This window comes from Adiantum capillus-veneris, chromosome 24 (assembly GCF_014529385.1).
Source record: "Adiantum capillus-veneris isolate H3 chromosome 24, ASM1452938v2, whole genome shotgun sequence".
NCBI classification, from domain to species: domain Eukaryota; kingdom Viridiplantae; phylum Streptophyta; class Polypodiopsida; order Polypodiales; family Pteridaceae; genus Adiantum; species Adiantum capillus-veneris.
Genome location: NC_140954.1, coordinates 96,722,062 through 96,743,337, shown reverse-complemented (window position 1 = coordinate 96,743,337; position 21,276 = coordinate 96,722,062). Strand labels below are relative to the sequence as shown.

At 43.4% G+C, this 21,276-nt stretch overlaps 1 protein-coding gene across 1 annotated transcript in view; it reads right to left on the bottom strand.

Annotated features, from left to right (window-relative positions):
* Positions 1-19,377, bottom strand: part of RH39 — a 45,929-nt gene extending 26,552 nt beyond the window's left edge. The window contains exons 1-3 of the mRNA XM_086499121.1: positions 18,843-19,377; positions 1,444-1,539; positions 1,034-1,222 (exon numbers count right to left, since the gene is read on the bottom strand). Of these exons, the coding sequence (XP_086355247.1) occupies positions 1,034-1,222; positions 1,444-1,539; positions 18,843-19,358 (801 nt within the window). The 5' untranslated portion in view covers positions 19,359-19,377. The remainder of the gene's footprint in view (positions 1-1,033; positions 1,223-1,443; positions 1,540-18,842) is intronic.
* Positions 19,378-21,276: the final 1,899 nt, after the last annotated feature.

Genomic DNA, 21,276 nt, shown 5'->3' with positions numbered 1-21,276 from the left:
GAAGCTTTTAGAAAGAAGAAATTTTGGGCTTCTAAAGCTCTTTTTGAGATACTTATTATGTGTTAGTCAGACTTTTAAATCTTAGATCACTCTTTAAGTGAAAACCAACGAAGTGCATTTCAATCTCCCCTAAACCTAAAGAATGTGTGCCATCTTAACATCTTTTCTATTACAAATTTCCTGAAAATAAACAAATCTCCTCAACTATCGTGAAATTGAGGTTATGCAGATCCCAATCATGCCTACACTATGAATTCAAGCTCATTGTTTCGCGAATTAAATAACAAGATTTCTATGATTTCCAATTTTAAAAATGCAAAACCATTACTATTTACTCCTCGACTTCATCAAATTAAGGCTATGCATATCCCAATCATACCCATACCGTGTGACTGAATAAGAATAGTATTTGCAAGAAATTTTGAATTTAAATGAAATTCAATATCTAATGAGTCATAAATCAAAAAATTATGGTGTGCAATCTTTAAAATACAACACAACTTACTATTTTTAGCTCACATAAACATCAATAATTATTATCTTAAGCACTAGTTGTATAGAGTAGTGGATATATGATAATATACAATTCTTTATAATATCAAAAAAAAAGTTTTACCTTGCCTTCATATGAATACCAAAAAATGCCTTATTACACCTGCACAACTTTGTAATTTAAGATACTCTCAAACAGATTTTCTACCACATCAAATTTGTCCAAATTGATAGTACAACTATAAATAGTTATCTTCAAATTTTCTACCAGGCCCAATCACTTTTTATAAAGCTTGTGCTACTGATTTTTCTAAACCCTTGGTTGCAACTTTGTGCGAGTACTCTTTATGAGTATGATGAGATGATTTTTCCATTGCAAATAGCATTTCATTGAAAACTGTAAAAAAGGGCACCAAAGTGTTTGGTTTTGGTACCAAACTAGCGTTCAAACCATGGTAGCTTTCAATATTTCCATAGACCTATATATCTAGCCAAAACTTCACTAGAGAAGAACTCTAAAGAAGGGAAGTAAAAAGCTCACCACATACTTGATATCTCCATAAGCCACATTGCCATCTTCAATATGCTGCAATAGCCTTCCAGGTGTGCCCACGAGCATGTCTATGGGAGCATTTAAGGCGTCCTCTTGAGGCTTCATTCGCACACCTCCACCAATCAAAGTAACACGAAACTTTGCATGATGGCAAATAGATTTTGCAACTCGAAACACCTGGTAAGAAGAAAGACGGTTAAATTTCATACAGTCTTAGGTCACACATTAATCATCGCCTAGATTATAAAATTCTACATATACAAGTCGTATGGTGAACAGCAACAGGATACAGTGCTGGGGGCTCTATAAAATAAAATGACAATAGAAAACTGTGTGATAATAATGAAGAATATTCAATGTGTGCAATCTCTCTCACTGAAGTCATGAACACAATATACCTGCTCAGCTAGTTCCCTTGTAGGACAAAGAACTATAGCGCGAGGCCTCCTAGGTCTTGGGGCTTTATCCAGCTGCAACTCATCCTCCTTCAAACACTGTGGACACAACATTGTGTTTTAAAACTAAACACTTTCTTAAAACAATAGCACAGAGGTAGATCCACCCAAATACTAAAAGACCAAAGCCACATAAGAATTCCAACATTAAAGACAGAGTTCAATCATCAAAATACACTTGGATACATGTAATTGACAACTTCACTTAATAAGAACATGGGTAATACACCCAAAAAACGCTTCTCTAAGAAACCCTCATTTCACAAATAAAGTGGACTCAAGCAAGTGGAAAGGTACGTAGAGTTCGGTATGTATGGTACTTACTTCTGAATGGTTTGAGTTATTAGGTATGTAAAATTCGTATGTTTTTTTAAAACACCTGCGATTGAGAATACTTTAAGAGATTTGTAGGAAGTTCATAAGTATCACTCCACGAATGTTAAAATTCTGCAGTTGTACAATATCGTAGAGGCACGCACCACTTGAGACGCACAACACAAAACAAATAGATCTGAACAACAAACAAAGTTCCAATTGACCCTTAACTATTCCATAGAACAACAACAAACTCCAAAAACTTTAGGTCACACAATGGATGTCAAATGAGACTCCATACAATCATTTTGAAATTATGGAAAACAATGAATACTAAAATTGATCATGAATAGTGCAAAGTACCCCATATGACAAGAGGCATTATTATTAGTCAATGATAAATCCAATGATCACAAATAACACCATAAAATAATCACAAATTACAAAACAATTCTTCACGAGAAGTTGTTAATCAAGAGTCAAATGAGACAATTGTTTGTTCTATAGGACAAGTCTCCTAAACATACAAGTCTATATTAGACCTGATCTATAAGACCTTCCTTGATTGGTCCTTTTCTAAGCTTCCAAAAGTGATTAATGATCAAATACAAGCGTGATATGGTAAAGTAATTTATTAAACGTACCCACATACAATACGATCCGTACTTGCAGATCTATCTACCATACGCTACGTATGGTATGAATGATCCATAGGTTGTACATATCCTACCCTAGACTCAAGACTGATTTGATTAATAATCACACTAATCTCATTAGCAAAGGTGACCAATGACAAAATCTCACCTTCACATGGCCAACACCAACTATCGGCTACGGATAATGTATCGACCAATACCCAATCTGTTGCCTATGCTCGACAAAGTTCCCAAGGAAACCGCTGCTTTGTTTGGCTTGAAATTGTGAAGCCAAAAGCAAATGGACGGGTTCGCTAGAGGCAAAGGCACGCTTGACGAGGTCGACACTACCAGTGCTCAGTTAGTTTCCTCGGTACCCATGAGATCCGATAACACTTGTTATAAATGTGATAGGATGCTTTGTTTGGCTTGGGAGTTTGAAGCCAAAGACAAAAGCAGGAACTCACAGGAAGACAAAGTAAAAGGCAAGCTGGACAGAGATTACGGTAATAAAGATTTTACAAAGGAGAACGGCATGGCACACGTGGCGGCGGCCACATTGGCCTCGACGTCGGATTTCTAGTCAAGGACGATTGTCGCCACTAACTTCAGCTAGAGAGAGGCTTGTGAGTGGCAAAGAGGGGCAAACAATGCTCCATATAATTAATTTGGAGCCTTGTATTGGAGTTCAAGTTATCAGTGTTTGAACCCGTAGGTCAGAGTTCAAGGCACATGCATCTGGCAAGGAGCCAATCACAATTACCTAAAACACTATGGATGAGTGCACCAATCCATTGTTGTTGGTCGGATTATGGACAGGATGTGTTTCAAAGTTCATAATTTAGAAAGTATTTTTGTGCTGATGTGTTCACAATTCACGAATGGGGATTCTTGGACATGGTTTGGTCTACAATTCAATTTTCTTAAAGGCAACCGATGCTCAAGATGGCATTCTTCTAAGAAGCAAAGTTGAGGGAAGCAAATCCGAGGTGTATCAAGTGGAGTGTACAGTTGCTGGGGTGTCCATGGTAACTTCTTCATCGACTTGGTCTCACTATTTATGTCCACTATGAGTTGCAGAGAGGGTGTTAGAAATTTGGCATCTCAAGTCAACTGCTCAATGTGATACCATTTACTTAGTTTGGCTTTTAGGTATTTATTTTACTTATTTGTCAAAGTCTGGGTAGGGCAATTTACTGAGGTTGCTATATCAGCAACCCTCAGCCCCCATTGTATCATCATCAATTCATTGCCAAGGTTGGTCGGTTCACCTCTCTCTCTCTCTCTCTCTCTCTCTCTCTCTCTCTCTCTCTCTCTCTCTCTCTCTCTCTCTCCCCATTGCTCTACGCTTCCGCATCGTCGACTTTGACAAGTAGACGCATGCAGGCTCATAAGTGCCCCATGTAAGCTTTATCACAACAAGCTTACATGGGGCACTTATATGTCGGTGTAAAATAGAATTCAATGCCGACTTCCGCCAAAGGACGGAAGTGTCGAAATAGCAGATGCTCAAAGACGAAACGAAGCCAACAGTCGGAGTACTTGTATGTGTATTCATATGTAAGCACACTAGGTGATGTCGAGGTCAGATGTCGAAAATCTTCCGCCTAATGTGTGGGATGTCGGTAAAATAGTGAAGGTAGGCTGTTCGAGAGTCAATGTCGCAATCCGAAATGCTGCAATCTATCAAATCTACCCACTTCTCCTTTATCCAAATCTAACCAAAAACCTCATCAAATTTCGAGTATCTGTCAAAAGTGCATCATACTTGCCCATTGTGCAAAACTGAAAACCTAAAATTTTTTATATACAGTCAATCTCAGCAGAGTATTAGAAAAAAATGGTGAGGTGTAAGGTGCAGCGGATGTGAATGTTGAACTTTGCTCAAGATGAGCGCTCCGAACTGTGCTCAAGGGTTTCTTTTACTTACGGAAGGGAGAGTCTTCAATTCCTTTAGTCAGAGAGTGCAAATGATCACAAACAAAGTGAATGACAGTGTGAATGAAGGTGCTGAGACTGAGAGAGAGAGAGAGAGAGAGAGAGAGAGAGAGAGAGAAGAGAATACGACACCAGAATGTTGTCAAACCCTCCTCCGAAGGCCCCACTCTCTACGGCGAGAGCGGTCTACTATTGATTGCACAAATCTCTACAATGCAATGGACTTGCCAACAATGTCGACGATGATGAGAACGACGACGAGACGGACTGAAAACTGAAAACGCTAAGGGCTGAAATCTACAGTCTTGTATCTGCTGAATTCTGACTCTATGCCAGTGACGATGTCAATGACGACAATGTGACGACGACACGCTGAAAACACAGATGCTGAAATCTGCGAATAGTGGGCTGAATCTACAAACGCTGGTTGATCTGAACGTGCAGCTAGGATCTGCTGCTGGAAGATGAGATTTGCGAGGTTTGGGGCTGCTATGCGGTGTCTATAGGCTGAAAACTGAAAACGCTAAATCTAGGACTGAATCTGTCGCCGGGAATCTGCAAAACGCTGAGGTTGGTCTACAATGGCAAAAAACGCTAGGCTGATTTGCTCATCTGCTGCAAAAACGTTATGGGATCTGCTATCGCCAGGCTAATCTGCAACTGCTGAGACGCTAGGCTTGTTCTGCAGTTAATGAAAATCGTTGGCTGGTCTTGGTGGCTGAAAACGCTATGTCCTCTTGTCGGTCTTGCTGAGAAGGTGCACTTCAGATGTGGTCTGTTGCCTCTTCTGCCAGAAAGTGCTAGCGCTAGGTTTTCTTATATATCTACTTAGCCAAATTGCCCTTCCCAGTTTCCCAACAAAGTCACTTAATAATAATAAGTGAAAAATGGCTAAATAGGAAAAATGGATTCTATGCACTATAAAATGCTCCTGATGGATACTGACTGTAATCTGATGATCATGTTGTGTGCAATTAGAGGAAATGCAATTAAGTGTCTGGACATGCACGATCTGCGAACACTCACAAAAGTGCCAGAACACTTCCTAAGCTAGGCTAACTAAATCCTTGTCATGAAGTAGCTTGTCCACATACACATAGGGTTAGATGTGCACGTGACATCCCCTCCTTTTCAAAGTGAGGTATTGATACCGAACTGTATGGCGTCGAGGGAGATCGCCAGCAGCGTCTCGAATCTTGGAAAGGACTCTTCGCGGCCCACTCTGATGTGCGGGCCATGCGATACTTGAACTTCATATAGGTCTGCAACGCTTGCTTCTTTGGGCCGCGCCGAATGCGACAGTCATATGTGGCTCCTTCAATGCTTCAACTTCGTCTATAGTCATGCGTCTACCTTCTTCAAGAATCTCCAAGGACGAAAATTCCTCAAACCACTTCCAACACAAAAACAAGAACATACACATTCCATGTAAAGTGACTGGAAAAATTCTATGCTTTCTAAATGACTGTGCATGCAATGGAGATAAACAAAGAGATGGAGTGCCAAACCGTTCATCAAACGCACGAAAAATTGGAATCGTAACTTGTCTTTCTGATCTAAATCTATCAACTATGACAAATCACAATGGAAATACCGATGCTTGATGCTCATCCTTCTTGTGCTGTTTCGGATACTGTGTCATGCAAAGGAAGAGACATGGAATGTGAATTTCTTGGGTGCAAACATTTCATCTTTTCATGAGTACTCCGCATACATCCGTGCTCATTCATGAGTGAATCGTGTTCATCGTGCAATATGGCATGCTTGTGAAAAGGGATCACATAAGGACGGTGACTAAAATATTGGAAAGCATCACGAATGAAACACTCGAACAATGCATGTTGACTAATCATTCGAACACATAATACTTCCTATGGGGGGTTCTTGGGACCTCAACTCGAGAGCCAAGATCGGTTCTTCGTGATTGATCGAATCTGCAATTAGGTTAGCGTCACTAGACAAAGTATCAACTCAACCATCATCCGTGTGAACAATCAGATCTTTATCATGCAAATCATCATGTTTGTGAATAATCACATCTTGATCATGTGTGTCGGGCCTTGGAGAAGAAAAGACTGAGAGTCTCCTTCTCCTGATTCTTTTCAATGAGGGATGAAGAATGAACAACTTCCTCCCCATGAATGACAATGGGAGAGTCACTTTTGGCATTGAAAGTGAAAGTATTGGCTGCCCAATCAATGAGAGGGTTATGCTCACGAAACCATCGAATGCCTAAAAGCATATCACATCCTGAAAGAGGAGATACTACAAATTTTCTATGAAAGAACACTTGTTGAACCGTGAATAACACATCAAGGCACTCTCGTGTAATGAGAGAGTCCATACCGGGAACGAAGCCCGACACCTCGAAAGGAGATGTCTCGCTAACCTCCAAGCGGGCTCTTTCGACAAGAGAGTCACTTATCATATCATGGATACTGCCTAGATCAAACAATATGACAAAACGCTGACCCTTCACATAACCATAACACTTAATGAGAGACTCATCAATGGGAAGATCATGAGAAACTTGGGTCACACTCGTGTTCTCATTGATGGCATTAACAAAGGATGTGGGTTCTGTGGGTTCTGTGGGTTCTTTAGATTCGCTAGATTCGATCTTAAAACATGTTTTTTTATGTGACCTTGGATTGACAATGATAACATCGACCTTCCTTAGAATAAATGCTTTGTTCTTCTGACGCAATGTATCCTCCTAAAATTCCTTGTGTTGCTTTTTCATTTGGAGTGAGCTTACGTTTAGCAATTGTGTTAGCTTTACCCTTAGGTTCCTTGTGTGAGTTCTTTTCCGAGAGACTAGAGGAAGATTGGTTAGAAGAGTGTTCAGAGAGAAGTCTGAGAGGTACTTTGAAAAGTCTTGGTCTCCTTCGGCTTTCCCTTATTGTGCTTCATCTCTTGCGTGAGAGCAATTGCTACTGCCTTACAGGGTCGAGGACTTTGACATCAAACCTGATATAGTCATCCAACCCCAAAATGAAAGCCTCCTTGCGTTCATCATCCGATGTGTGTAATTGGGTGCCGAGCTGCAAAACACGATTACAGAAAGACCTGACTGGCATACCATTTTACTTGAGGCTGCGCCAATCGTCCTTCAACCGAGCGAGGTACTGGGGTGGCATTAACCGCGCCTTTAGCTTGTCTTGGAAGTCGTCCCAATTGAAGGAAAGGGGCGCGCCTTCGTCGGCTTCCTGTAACAGACGTGGACACTCCAAGTCAAGAATCTACCACGACAGCACCAAATAACCACTTCAAAACAGTTCACAGTTCACAATTGATTCAACACTGGCCCGGCGGAGTTCCACGCCTAGAGATATTGGCCCCAAAGACTGGCACCCCTTTCGGTATTTCTTTTAGTATTAATATGAGTTCAAAGTACAAGAGTGCGGTCAGGCGCTCACACTTAGACTCTGCGTCCAGATGCTTTGAGTTGTGAGTGGCCTACCCACTTATTTAAAGAGTACAAAGGGATGCTAAAAGCAGAGCCCCCTGAAAATCAAAAGCTCCTTGAGAAATAAACCAAAAGAGATTTCTCTCCCCCAAGCTCTCTCTTGAGCCCCAAATAATAAAGTAAAGGTTCTTTCTCATAAAGCAGCTTGCAAAAAGCTCCAACGTAAATTCTTTAGCCAAATTGCGTAGCCAAAAATCTGCCTCTGCTTTTCGTAAAACACGAAAATCCGTACGTGCTGACATGTGGCATCTGTTCCGCCTGATTTTTCAGCCTGCCGTACAGGCAGCTACGTCATCATGCTAGAATTAGGGTTTGCAGATTTTTAGGGTTAGGGTTTCTGCAGAGCGGGCAACCACGTCATCACTTTGTGACATACCCCCCTCTTGAAAGCATTGTAATCGCCCTCGATTATGCCTACAAAATAGACAAGGACCATAAACCGTCTTAGTAGACACTGAATGTTAGTACCTACATACTAGGAACACACATCTAGCACATGTACCAATCGACAGTCACATCACACGACATCACAGGACATCACTAGACATCACAAGACATCACATGACATTCAACATTCATTCGGATCTTAGACCATGATTTATCGGCAATGTAGCTAGCAATCACATCTAGATTCAGTCGGGACCTCATAGATGGCCGATTGACTAACCCCTATTGCAACCATGTCTATTCGAGATCAATAAGACCAAAATGTTGTAGTCATTTCGTCTATCAATTCCTGCACTTACAAACAAGCCAAGAACAAATCAGTTTCATATTCAAGAATTCCATTTCATAAAGTCATACAGCAAAATACTATCAGCTCTCAGTATCCCTAAAGCTCAAAGAGACATCAGTGACTCTAGGACAAAAATCAAGGCATCTGTTGACAAAGGAGCGGAGTAAATCCCCTCTTGTGCATCCCACTGCACCAGATCTCCGGCCAAGCTGAATTCTGGGTTCCATTTGGTATAGACTATGCTAACCAAAAGCTTCGAGGTAAAGTTTCACAATCTGAGGAGTATCTGCTAGGTCCTCCTTCCCCATCCACTTCGCATCGAATGCAGGATAGTTCTTGAACTTAACCAAGAACCGCCTTCGGACTTTACCTTTATTCTTTGTGTCCTTATGTGCCAAAATCTGTTCAGGAACAAGGATCTCCTCGTTTTCTTCCACTTCGGGTTGCTCATCAGGCTCCCCATCATCAGGCACATCACCTTTAAAAGGTTTCAAGAGACTCACATGGAATGCATTGTGAATCCTCCAAGTGTCAGGCAGTTTCAGTCGGAAGGAGACATCATTGATCTATTCAGAGATCTGGAAAGGTACGTAGTATTGCATACTAAGCTTTGGAAAAAGCCTCTCCTTTCCCTTCTTCTTTCTCAGGCTACCTTCTCAAAACGTAAGAGCACCCAGTCATCCTCCTTCAATTTCAAATCGCGACGATGGCGATCCGCTGCCTTTTTCTGTCGTTCTTGAGATTTTTGCAAAGCCTCGCGGACCTTGGCAAAAACCGTGTCTAAGTCGCGCGTATACTCATCCACTTCAAAAATCTTATCTTTCGTGCTTAGGAAGGGTGGAACCTTCGCAACACCTTCAACAATCTAAAATGGCGCCTTCCCCGTCGAAGAGTGTATCGTGTTATTGTAGGCAAATTCCACCAAAGGTAGATACTTTTCCAATTGAGTCTTCTGATCCGAGATATAAGACTTCAATAAATCTAAAATCACTGAATTGGCAATGTCAGATTGCCTGTCAGTTGCGGGTGAAACGATACGAGAACTGCAACCGCGTGCCAATGTTCTCCCAAATTAAATCTGGGGTCCCTGTCGGAGACAATCGTCTCAGGCATGCCATGTAATCTGAAAATCTGGGCCACAGACAGTCTCGCTAAGTGATCCGGGCTTGACTGTTTTTTTCACTAGAATGAAATGAGCCTGTTTGCTAAATCTGTCAATAACAGTCTCAATAACAGTCCAGATACCATCGTGACCACTCTGTGTTCTCGGGAGATCAAAAATGAAATCCATCGCGATACTTTCTTAGAGACGGGTGGGTATGGGCAAAGGCTGTAACAATCCCTGTGCTTTATGCCTATCAAACTTGACCTTCTGGCATACCAAGCAACTGCACACAAACTCTTCCATATCCTTCTTGACTCTCGGCCAAAAGAAGTATCTCTCTACCCCTTTCATGGTGGTAGCGATGCCGCAATGACCCATAAAAGGTGGATAGTGGCATTCCGTCATAACCTTTTCCCTCAATGGCTGTGTAACGCACAACATGGTTTTTCTCATCAAGTAGCCATCCCGAATGAAATATCCCGCTACTGTCTCCCCATCCCGTATCCGTGTGAAAACGTCTGCAAAATCTGTATCTGTGGCATACTGATCGACAATATCCTCGAAGCTTCTATGATGTATCGCGGAAATAGACAAAACAAACGGCTTCCGAGACAAAGTATCTGCCACCACATTCTTCTGTCTCGGAACATGGACAATCTGGAAGTGAAACTGTGACAAGATGTTCGCCCACCGCATCTGCTTTTCCGATAGCTGCTTCTATGACAAGAAGCAGCGCAAACTCTGATGGTCTGTAAAGACAGTAAAATCCGCTCCAAGTAGGTAATGCCGCCACTCAGTAAGAGCATGGATAACCGCCAAAAGTTGTCATTTCCGGCCTTGAGAACAATCGGCTCTCATAAGCAATGACATGGCCTTGCATTAAGACCGCACCCAGACTACGACGACAAGCATCACAATATACTTCAAATGACTTCTGCAAGTCCGGCAAAGTCAAAATTGGTCCCGTAGTCAATTTCTCTTTCAATGTTAGAAAGGCAGTCACCTCTGTGGGTCCCCACGAGAAAGGGACTCCTTTCTGTGTCAGATATGCAAAGGGGAAGCAACCTCTGCAAACTTTCGAATGAACCGCCTGTAGTACGAACACAATCCCAAGAAGCTTCTAACTTCATGGACATTCTTCAAATCAGGCCAATTACAGATAGTCTCTATCTTGGCCGGATCCATTTGCAGCTGGCACAATGTGTCCCAAAAAGTGTATCTCTGGTAGGAAAAATTCGCTTTTCTTTGCATTATCACTAACTTGTAATCTTGTACTGCCTGAAAGACCTGAAGCAGATGACCTCTATGTTCTGCCTCATTCTTGGAGAAAACAATGATATCATCAAAGAAAGTGCCGACAAATAGCATGTACTCTCGAAAAATCCTGTCCATCATCCGGTTAAATGTCGCAGGAGCATTGGTTAAGCCAAAAGGCATCACCAAAAACTCAAATAACCCAAAAGTCGTCCGAAATACTGTCTTGTAGACGTCTCTCGGCGCGATTCTGATCTAATGATATCCACTCTTCAAATCAATCCTGCTAAAGCACGAGGATCCCTGTAATCTGTCAAGTATATCATCGATCCTAGCAGTTCTTAATGGTGAATTTGTTGAGAGCTCTATAATCGATGCACATTCTCCAAGATCCGTCTTTCTTCAAAACCAACAACACTGGAGAGCAATACGGTGAAGTATTAGGCTGGACAAGACCATTTTCCAAGAGGCCTTTCACTTGGTTCATAATCTCTTCATTCTGTGCTCGGCTCACACGGTAGGTGGCCGGTTCAGTGGTGTGCTTCCAGGTATCAGATCAATGGTATGATCTTCATGACGAGCAGGTGGTAACTCGCCTGGTAGGCCCTCTGAGAAGCAATCGACATGAGAGTGGAGAAAATCTTGGCATTCTTTATCGAGTTTAGACATATTTGTCCTATCCTCATCAATCAACTCTTTCATAAAGATCGAGTAAACAAATAGACTGGATTTCATTAATTTAGAAATGGCCGAAGCCGATACAATAGGGGCAAACTCGCCCTTCAGATTAATGTCAAGTACAATGGTTCTGCCCTTCTCTGTAGTCAATGTCACTTTTGTCGCCCGATAGTCGACCACAGCGTTGTTCTTGTGGTACCAGGGAATTCCCAAGAGAACATCACAACCTTCCAAAGGCATTATGTAAAAGTCCTCATGCCCCAAATACCCCTGACAATGCAACTGAAGTTTGCTAATGACATTAATGGCTACGTCCCTGCCAGGTGCCGCTAGAACAACCTCCGCAAGTGGTCCCATCCGATCAGGAGTGATCTCGAGCCGCATCGCCAATTCCGGTGAAATGAAGTTGGCCTTGGCTCCTCCATCAAAGAAGATCAGGGCCTCTTGGTCTTCACTTTGCCCCAACCTCGGCAAAGTTCTGTACTCTCGTCCATTTGTGTTGGGATCGTTACCCACACAATCTGAAACCAGTCCTGTTTTCATCTTGCCTTTTCTTCCACGTTCCTTAGCTGCTCTCGAACTCTCAGGCCTTTCGTCGTCCTTGTCATTCTGTTCTTTCTGTGCCTTTTTAGGGCACTTCGCGGAGATATGTCCAGGTTCCCCGCATCCGAAGCACTTCCCCTCCCTGATGAAGCGAGCTCTCTCCTGAGGAGTAAGTTTGGGTCGTGCATCCTTCTTTTCTGGGTTGCTCTTTCTCTTTCTACTTTCATTTGCTGAAGTCTATTCGGCTCGTTGTGTCATGACCTCATCGGTGGGGTAGGTCAGACTGCCAGAGTGAATGGCAAAACCCCGTTTCACATGACTCATCAACTCTTGAATAGAGGCTGACTTCTGTTCCAAGCAGTGATCTCGGATCTCTGTAAGTAGACCCAAGGTAAACCGCTCAATCTGTTCTCTGAACGAGATCTTCTTGAATGAAGAGGCGGGTAGAAAAGAGCTCCAGAATCTCTCGCAATAAGCGTCCACTGTATCCTTCTTGGTCATCCGAAGATGGTTCCAAGCAGCTCGTATATCGCGTTCAAACTCTAGAGTCAGCCAAGAAGAAATAAAAAGCTTCTTAAATTTCAGCCATTTAACTGGCACAGTCTTGTTTAAAAGAAGCATGGACCACCAAGTTCGAGCATCCCCCTTAAAGTAAGAGGAGGCTCTCCGAATCTTAGAGTGCTTTGAGTAGCGTCCTCCGACGAAAGCGATGTCAAAATGTTGTACAAAAGACAAAGCCTTCGAAGCATCTCTATATCCTGAAAACTTGTCAAATTTAATTGATTGTCCACCTTCCTTAAACTCTCGGGCCTTCTTGCTTTTATCTTCCAGAAAGTCATATTGGTTGGCTTTATAAAAATTCTTCTTCTTTGCATAAAAGTTGCTATCGTCAGAGTCTGAACTGTCTATAGACGAGTCCTCTGTAGAACTGTCACTCACTGGGCAAGATTTAGACTTCTTTGCCTTTGCCTTGCCCGTTCCAAAGCGTTGTTTCTTGCTTCTCTTTTTGCCTTTGCGGTCTTCTTCGCTCGAGTCAGATGAGCTAGAAGAATTGTCAAAAGAAGAAGAAGAAGAAGAACTGGGTACTTCTCCAAATCGAACACACTTCTTCTGTTTCTTTGCCTTTTCAAATGTCGACTGACAACTCAAATAACCCGAGAAGTCAGTGCCTTTCTTCTGCTTTTTGCCGTGCTTTTTAGCTTTGTTTTGCGTGTCAAAAAGCTGAGCAATCCGTGCATCAACCACCTCTTCTAATTCCTTCTCTGAATATTTCTTGTGAGCAGAAGTTTCTTGAGTGCGGGTTTTGGGGGTGGTGTTGTGGTTTTCAGGCACTGCGCATGCACTTCCTGAAAAGAAGTCTCGCTCATACATTTTGCAAATTTTGGGTCCTTCGCAAAATTGAGCATCATCTTTGTTGCATCACCGATAATTGACGACGCTCCATCTCTCGACGCTCCGCCCGAGTAGGCCGAGGCGGGCCATACTCCTCGCCGGAATCTTCCTTGTGATCCCTTGTCACATCTCCGGATGCAGAGGGAGCCGATTGATCCTTGCGTGAAGCCATAGGTGCCGCGGAAAAAAAAAATTGGGATCGGATTTCTCGTAGAAGAGAAATCGGTCGTGCTCTGATACCATTGTAACAGACTTGGACACTCCAAGTCAAGAATCTACCACGACAGCACCAAATAACCACTTCAAAACAGTTCACAGTTCAAAATTGATTCAACACCAGCCCGGCGGAGTTCCGTGCCTAGAGATATTGGCCCCAAGGACTGGCGCCCCTTTGGATATTTCTTTTAGTATTAATCTAAGTTCAATGTACAAGAGTGCGGTCAGGCGCTCACACTCAACTCTGCGTCCAGATGCTCTGAGTTGTGTATGGCCTACCCACTTGTTTAAAGAGTACAAAGGGATGCTAAAAGCAAAGCCCCCAAAAGCTGAAAATCAAAAGCTCCTTGAGAGATAAAGCAAAAGAGATTTCTCTCTCCCAAGCTCTCTCTTGAGCCCCAAAAAATAAAGCAAAGGTTCTTTCTCATAAAGAAGCTTTCAAAAAGCTCCAGCATAAATTCTTCAGCTAAATTGCGTAGCCAAAAATCTGCCTCTGCTTTCCGTAAAACGCGGAGATCCGTTCTTGCTGCCACATGGCATCTGTTCCGCGTGATTTTCGGCCCGCCGTACAGGTAGTCACGTCATCATGCCAGAATTAGGGTTTGCAGATTTTTAGGATTAGGGTTTCAGATTTTTAGGATTAGGGCTTCTGTAGAGCGGGCAACCACGTCATCACTATGTGACACTTCCTCTAGGTGTGTGGCCAAGTGTGTCTCTTGCCATGCGTGGTACCAATTAATGGCATCATCGGCAAGGTACATGGCTGTCGACAAAACATTGCTGTTCCTTTTCTTAGTTGTCACAAAATAAGCATTAAATTGATGCAACCAAGAATGAATAACACTAGCATTCATCTTACCGTCATACATACTGAACATGATCTTCTCTGTGACGAGGTTGTTGGAGTTCGAGTCTCTGCTACTTGATGAACTACCAACATCTTTGATCGGCTCGCGTGTCAAGGTGAGTACTTAGAGGACCAACTCTTGCATGCGTTGGTCACTCTACGCCTTACGCTCTAACTCCAAGGCCGCCGTCTATCTTCAGCCCCCAAGCGCGCTTACACACGCTCGCGCTCCAAGGCTACCCTTCTGTCTTCGGCCACCAAACGCGCTTGCTCGCGCTCACTCTCCAAGTCGGCCTTTCTTTCTTTGCGCTCGCGATCCAATCCTGCTTTTCTTTCTTCGCGCTCCCGATCCACTTCTGCTTTTCTTTCTTAGACCGCCAAGCGCGCTTGTTCGCGCTCACGCTCTAATGCTGTCATCCTTTCTTCACATTCACGATCCAATTCTGCCTTTCTTTCTTCGCGCTCGCGCTCCAAGGCGATGCGTTGCGCTTCTTGTCGTATCATCACGTCCATCATCGTCTTGACCAAAGCCTCCATAGGATTTGGTGCAATCCTTGGCATAGATGGAGAAGGGGGAGGGTCAGAAAAACCTCCTGGTGGGAAAAATTCTTCTTCACCACCCTCATGCTCATCACCTCCATGCGGAGTATCCATTCCGCTTCGGGTGATGACCATCCACTGAAGTCTTGGGTTCTTAAGTTCACGAGGAACTCGTGGTTCTTGGGTTCTTGAGTTCTTGAGGGTTTTGAGTTCTTGAGGTCCTTGAGTTCTTGAGGATCTTGAGGTTCTTCTTTAGCTTGCAATCTGTGTTAGAGAAGAATCTTCTCTTACCCGAGCTCTTCTCTTTCCTGCGGGGATTCTTCTTTAGCTTGCAATCTGTGTTAGAGAAGAATCTTCTCTTACCCGAGCTCTTCTCTTTCCTGCGGGCGCACCCCTTGGCGGCCTTGCGCTCACACCAAGGTTTCTTTTTCCCACCTCACATCGATTGGCCGGTCGCTAAGTGCATGGTCCGCTCTCAATGAGTGAACAGAGAAACAAGGGGAGGCTGGACAAGCCTTTCTTTCTTGGGTTTCTTGTCACTCTTCAAAAACACGATTAAGAATCGACTGCCCAAGTGGACTTGGGTTACGTGCGACCGCAACAAGCAAAAAAAATATCTTGTGGTTCTTTCCTTGAGTGATACAGAACACTGCCAAAGATCTGATACCAATGTAAGGTGCAACGGATGTGAATGTTGAACTTTGCTCAAGATGAGTGCTCCGAACTGTGCTCAAGGATTCCTTTTACTTACGGAAGGAAGAGCCTTCTGTTCCTTTAGTGAGAGTGCAAATGAACACAAACAAAGTGAATGACACTGTGAATGAAGGTGCTGAGAGAGAGAGAGAGAGAGAGAAGAGAATACAACACCAAAATGTTGTCAAACCCTCCTCCGAAGGCCCCACTCTCTATGGGGAGAGCGATCTACTATTGATTGCACAAATCTCTACAATGCAATGGACTTGCCAACGATGTCAACAACGATTAGGACGACGACAAGACAGGCTGAAAACTAAAAACGCTAAGGGCTGAAATCTGCAAATCTTGTATCTGCTGAATTCTGACGCTATGTTGGTGACGATGTCAATGACGACGATGCGACAACGACACGCTGAAAATGCAGATGCTGAAATCTGCGAATAGCGGGCTGAATCTGCAAACCTTGGCTGATCTGACCGTGCGGCGAGGATCTGCTGCTGCTGGAAGGTGAGATCTGCGAGGTTTTGGGCTGCTCTGCAGTGTCTATAGGCTGAAAACTGAAAACGCTGAAGCTAGTTCTAAATCTGTCGCCGGGAATCTAAAAACACTGAGGTTGGTCTACAATTGCAAAAAACGCTAGTCTGATTTGCTCATCTGCTACAAAAATGCTATGGGATCTTTTGTCACCAGGCTGATCTACAACTGTTGAAAACGTTAGGCTTGTTCTACAGTTAATGAAAATCGCCGACTGGTCTTGGTGGATGAAAACGCTATGTTCTCTTGCCGGTCTTGCTGAGAAGGTGCACTTCAGATGTGGTCTGCTGCCTCTTTTGCCAGAAAGTGCTAGCGCTAGGTTTTCTTATATATCTACTTAGAGTCTTAGACAAATTGCCCTACCCAGTTTCCCAACAAAGTCACTTAATAATAATAAGTGAAAAATGACTAAAATAGGGAAAATGGGTTCTATGCACTGTAAAATGCTCCTGATGGGTACTGATTGTAATTTGATGATCATGTTGTGTGCAACCAGAGGAAATGCAACTACTAAGTGTCTGGACATGCACGGTCTGTGAACAGACTCACAAAAGTGTCAGAACACTTCCTAAGCTAGGCTAACTGAACCCTTGTCATAAAGTAGCTTGTCCATGTACACATAGGGTTAGATGTGCAAGTGACATGAGGAATTTACACAGTATCTTTTGCAAAGTTGTAGACCACGTCGAAACGAAGGGGTGTGACGGATAAAATTTTGAGATTTACAATCTAAAGGAGAAAATCACTCTGCAAAACAGTGTTGTTACGCACACAATTATTAGGACACCTTCACCTATACACTCTCTTCTGAGCTTCCACAAGAGCATACATCACTCTCAATTGAGCTCACAAGCTCCCATTGCGTTCTCACAAAGCTTCCAGATTTCTTGATCTCTCCACCACGCCGAGAGGGAGTTAGCTATCGCCTCGCAGCTCTCTTTTTTTCCATGCTCCCCACCATCGCCATGTGTTGATACTTACTGAAGGGTGCGCAAATGGGGTTCATGTGCGGAGAGAGAGAGAGAGAGAGAACACAGAGTGGGTGGAGTAGTGGCAAGAAGCCCTCACTCCTTATTCTTCTATGTATATAAAGAATAAGGGTAAGACAGTGCGGTTAGTAAAGTCAGTGAGCGGCTGTGGACACCGGACGTCCAACCTTGAGGCAAGACACATGCCGCCTTTACCCCAACACGTTTTAGCTAGAGCAATAAGTCTAGCTTTTTATGATGCCTTGCATTGCATTTACAATCCTTGATTGTATTGAAACTCCTAACATGACAAATACAATTGATTACATGTCTCTACATCACCTCCTCAATAGTTGCCCTACCCTGCTGGCAGCCACCTGCTCACCCAATCCTGATTGAACCTCCATTGACCTTTGGAGTTTCAATTGTTTTAGTTGAATTGTGATCTCGTAGCTACTTAGAGGACTTGGTAAGCTGCAGATATGAATAAAGTCTCATGCCAATATTGATGTCATGGTAACACAGAACTAAAGAGACAAAGCTCCCAGACACACACAAGATCCTCGTGAGACATGAGAAGCGAATTGCAAAGCCTGCCACATATCGCTCGTGGAGCTTTGAGGGAAGTAATAGCACCACCAAAAGGATCTTGCACTCACGCATCAAGGATGGGGTATAGACATCTTCAGAGCATGCTCCTTGTACACACATAGCATATAGAGATAAGTTGCATGAAGAATGAGTAGCACCCACCACCTCCATACGCCCACAATTGTATTGGGGAGTCAACTTTGCACTCTTTTATTTTCTGTGACAAAAAAAGGTGTGGACAAGTGTACTTGCTGATTGTGGTTCATAAGTCCATTGGCCTTCTATAGACATTTATATCATCTCTTTGAGTACGCATTGTAACTCCCAATCACATGTAGTCTATGATCTATCGTCTCTATCAACCTTCTCATCTATAAATTTGTGAGGGACTATATTTTCTTCACACCCAGCATGACACTCTAGCCTAAAGGGCAATGCACTCAGGCATCCAATGACTGATTCTACAACCTCTACACATGGCTCCTGAATCGGAAACAACCAAACAATTTGATGCTACAAGAGTTATCCCCGCACTCATGGTCGATTATAATTTATATTGTCTTGCACCTAGCAAGATACCTCAACCTAGAGCTCAATATACTTGGGCATCCATGACTTCCTCCACAACCTCTACACTGCTATGTAGCTGAAAGAGAACTTCTCACACCTTTCATCACCAAAGCAATACATCAGTGCTTTAATGGCCAACCTACTTAAATTCAGAGTGGACGTAAAATGTGCACAAGAGTTTATAGAGATTATCTCTTGTTATCAGCTGCATTCTTTATGCTGTAAACACAGATCTTAGCTCATAGCTCTTCTACTCGTAGGTGCAAATTGATGCAACTACATCCAATTGCATAAACACACACATATGTCTCATACCTGCACAAGGGGTATCATGTACGCTAATGTCTTGCCAGAGCCAGTGTGTGAAGCGATGACAACACTATGTCCCTCAAGGACAGCGGGGATGGAGCGACATTGAACCTCTGTAGGTTGAGTGAGACCAAGCTCATTAACGGCAGAAATGAGCTCGTCCGTGAGAGGAAGCTCTTCAAAAGAAGAAGCTATGGCTTCTGGTGCAGCAGAATCTGTAGAAGAAGGACCTGCCTTCTTCCTTGATGGCGTGTGTGAAGTCGTTGTCTGGGGGACGCCCTTGAGCTTTCGGACTCTGAGCTTGTCGAGGAGGGCGACGGCCGTGGAAGAGCCATCTGCGGAAGCTAGGGATGAAGATGGTGGAGAGGAAGCGGCGACAGCAAGGAGGGTGAGGTGAGCCGCCTGACGGTGGCCGGGAACGCGAGGACGAAGAAGGAGAAGAGGCTGGCCCGTCTTCGCCAGTGTGTTCAAGAAGTGAAGGTCCATCGAGCGCGTTAAGCGGCTTGCTGTGATACCTGCCATTGCAATTGGATATTTTAACTCTCTCATGCATGCAAAATATAGGTCGTGTGTGACGTGTGAGGATGAAATGGCATCGGTGGCTTCGATGTCTGTCCCATTGAGCACATACTCTATGTGGGCATCACAAACAGCAAGGGTGCAAGAGTATCTATGTGATCGATCGACGACGTTGTTGTGAGCGTTCCAACCTGGCGTATGTTGGTTTGTGCTTGGAAATAAAATACATTGCAATGTCCTCCATTGTGTGACATATCGTGGGCTTGAAAAGGCTCTATTTGAGCTTATCTGACACTCATGTGTGACAAGGGCCTCAGTTTATTGGCAATGCCTTTCAAGTTTCGATATAAAGAGCTGTGTCTCATCAAGGAGTTGCAAGGGTTGAAGCACTTCATCTTTGCATCCGCTACAAGTGCAAGAAAGCCATCTCACCTGATTGTAGGTATTGGTGCAATACTGACCTAAGTCAAGGAGACCTCCTCCAACAAGGTGAAGGTCACATTATGTTGGTTTGGTAAGAAAGTGTTGGGAATTGTGGGCTTTGTCCTATGTTGGTGTGTATCTCCTTTATCGTACTGGGATGCATAGGTGGCACAAAACCATGTGGTAGCATGTGGAAAAGGCACTCAAGGGTGTGGATATTCATGGGGGTCATTCCTAGAAGGTGTGAACTCACCTAGAGTTAGTTGATGGACCCCTAAAGTACCTTGAAAGGTCACCCACGAGTTTGCAAGTTGGATTGGCTGATTTGGAGCCTTTGTATGATGTCCTCAGCAAGATTTTGAAAAGATGATGGAGCAAAAGACACGGTGCACACACTCACACCTTAACACAACCTCATTCCCGACAGGATTGCCAAAAGATGATGGAGCAAAAGACACGGTGCACACACCCTCACACCGAGCTCACACCTTAACACAACACAAGGAATTACCTTACTTTCCTCACCTCACACACAACCACTCAAGAGCTTAATGGAAAGCTTCCCCCCAAACTCAATTCAAGCTCCAAACATCTTGAACTACAAGCCCTTGCCTACTCGATGACACTATGTAATGAGTCAAGTTGATCAAGGCTTGGAAGCATAGTTGATCGCCACCAAAAGACACAAGGAAGACCATTAAAAAAATCTCCATCCACAAAAGGCATCGCTCAAACTATTGCAAAAGCTCACCAAACTCCACTCTATTGGACTCTTTGGTGTAGGCTCAACCCTAATGGCATCGATATAGGGTCACACAGTCTTGTAGAAAGCCGCACCTTCTTCCCTCAATTTCTCACATACACACATCCATGGAAACCTCAAAATTTCTATAGACTCTCCCAAGTGCAACATTTAAGAGAACAGACCCTCATTCACTCCTCCATGCACTCGAAAACAAGAAGGGGGAACAAGTCAGGACTACATAGGAACACCTATAGAAACCTTGCTTCCTCTTAAACATGGAGAGGTGAAAGTGCTCCTATTTGATCAAGCAAGCACACCCTTAGCTTGGGCACTCATGGAACCATGAGTGATGCAACAAATTTCAACCTTTTCACAGCGTTTTGACCCACTTTTTGACCTTTTCAGGACCATTTTTGGCCAGTTTTGACCCCCGACATACAATTTTTGCGAGAAAGAAACCAAACTGACTCCAAATTTGTAGGCTTAATCCTTGATACTCAAAATTCATGTCCATATATCAAAATTCTTTTTTGGACCATTTCTAAGTCGGTTCACATATCACTGCATATCAGGTGCTACAAATAGATAGTTACCACACATGTCAAAATTTCGAGTGAGATGAGCATACGCACACTTCCCACTTGCCTACACTTTACTCTATCTCCATTGTATATTGAAGTGGCTATAATAGCATGTCAACATCATAAATGGCTCTCTAATCTTCCCTCCCTAATCTCTATAGAAAGGGCTAAA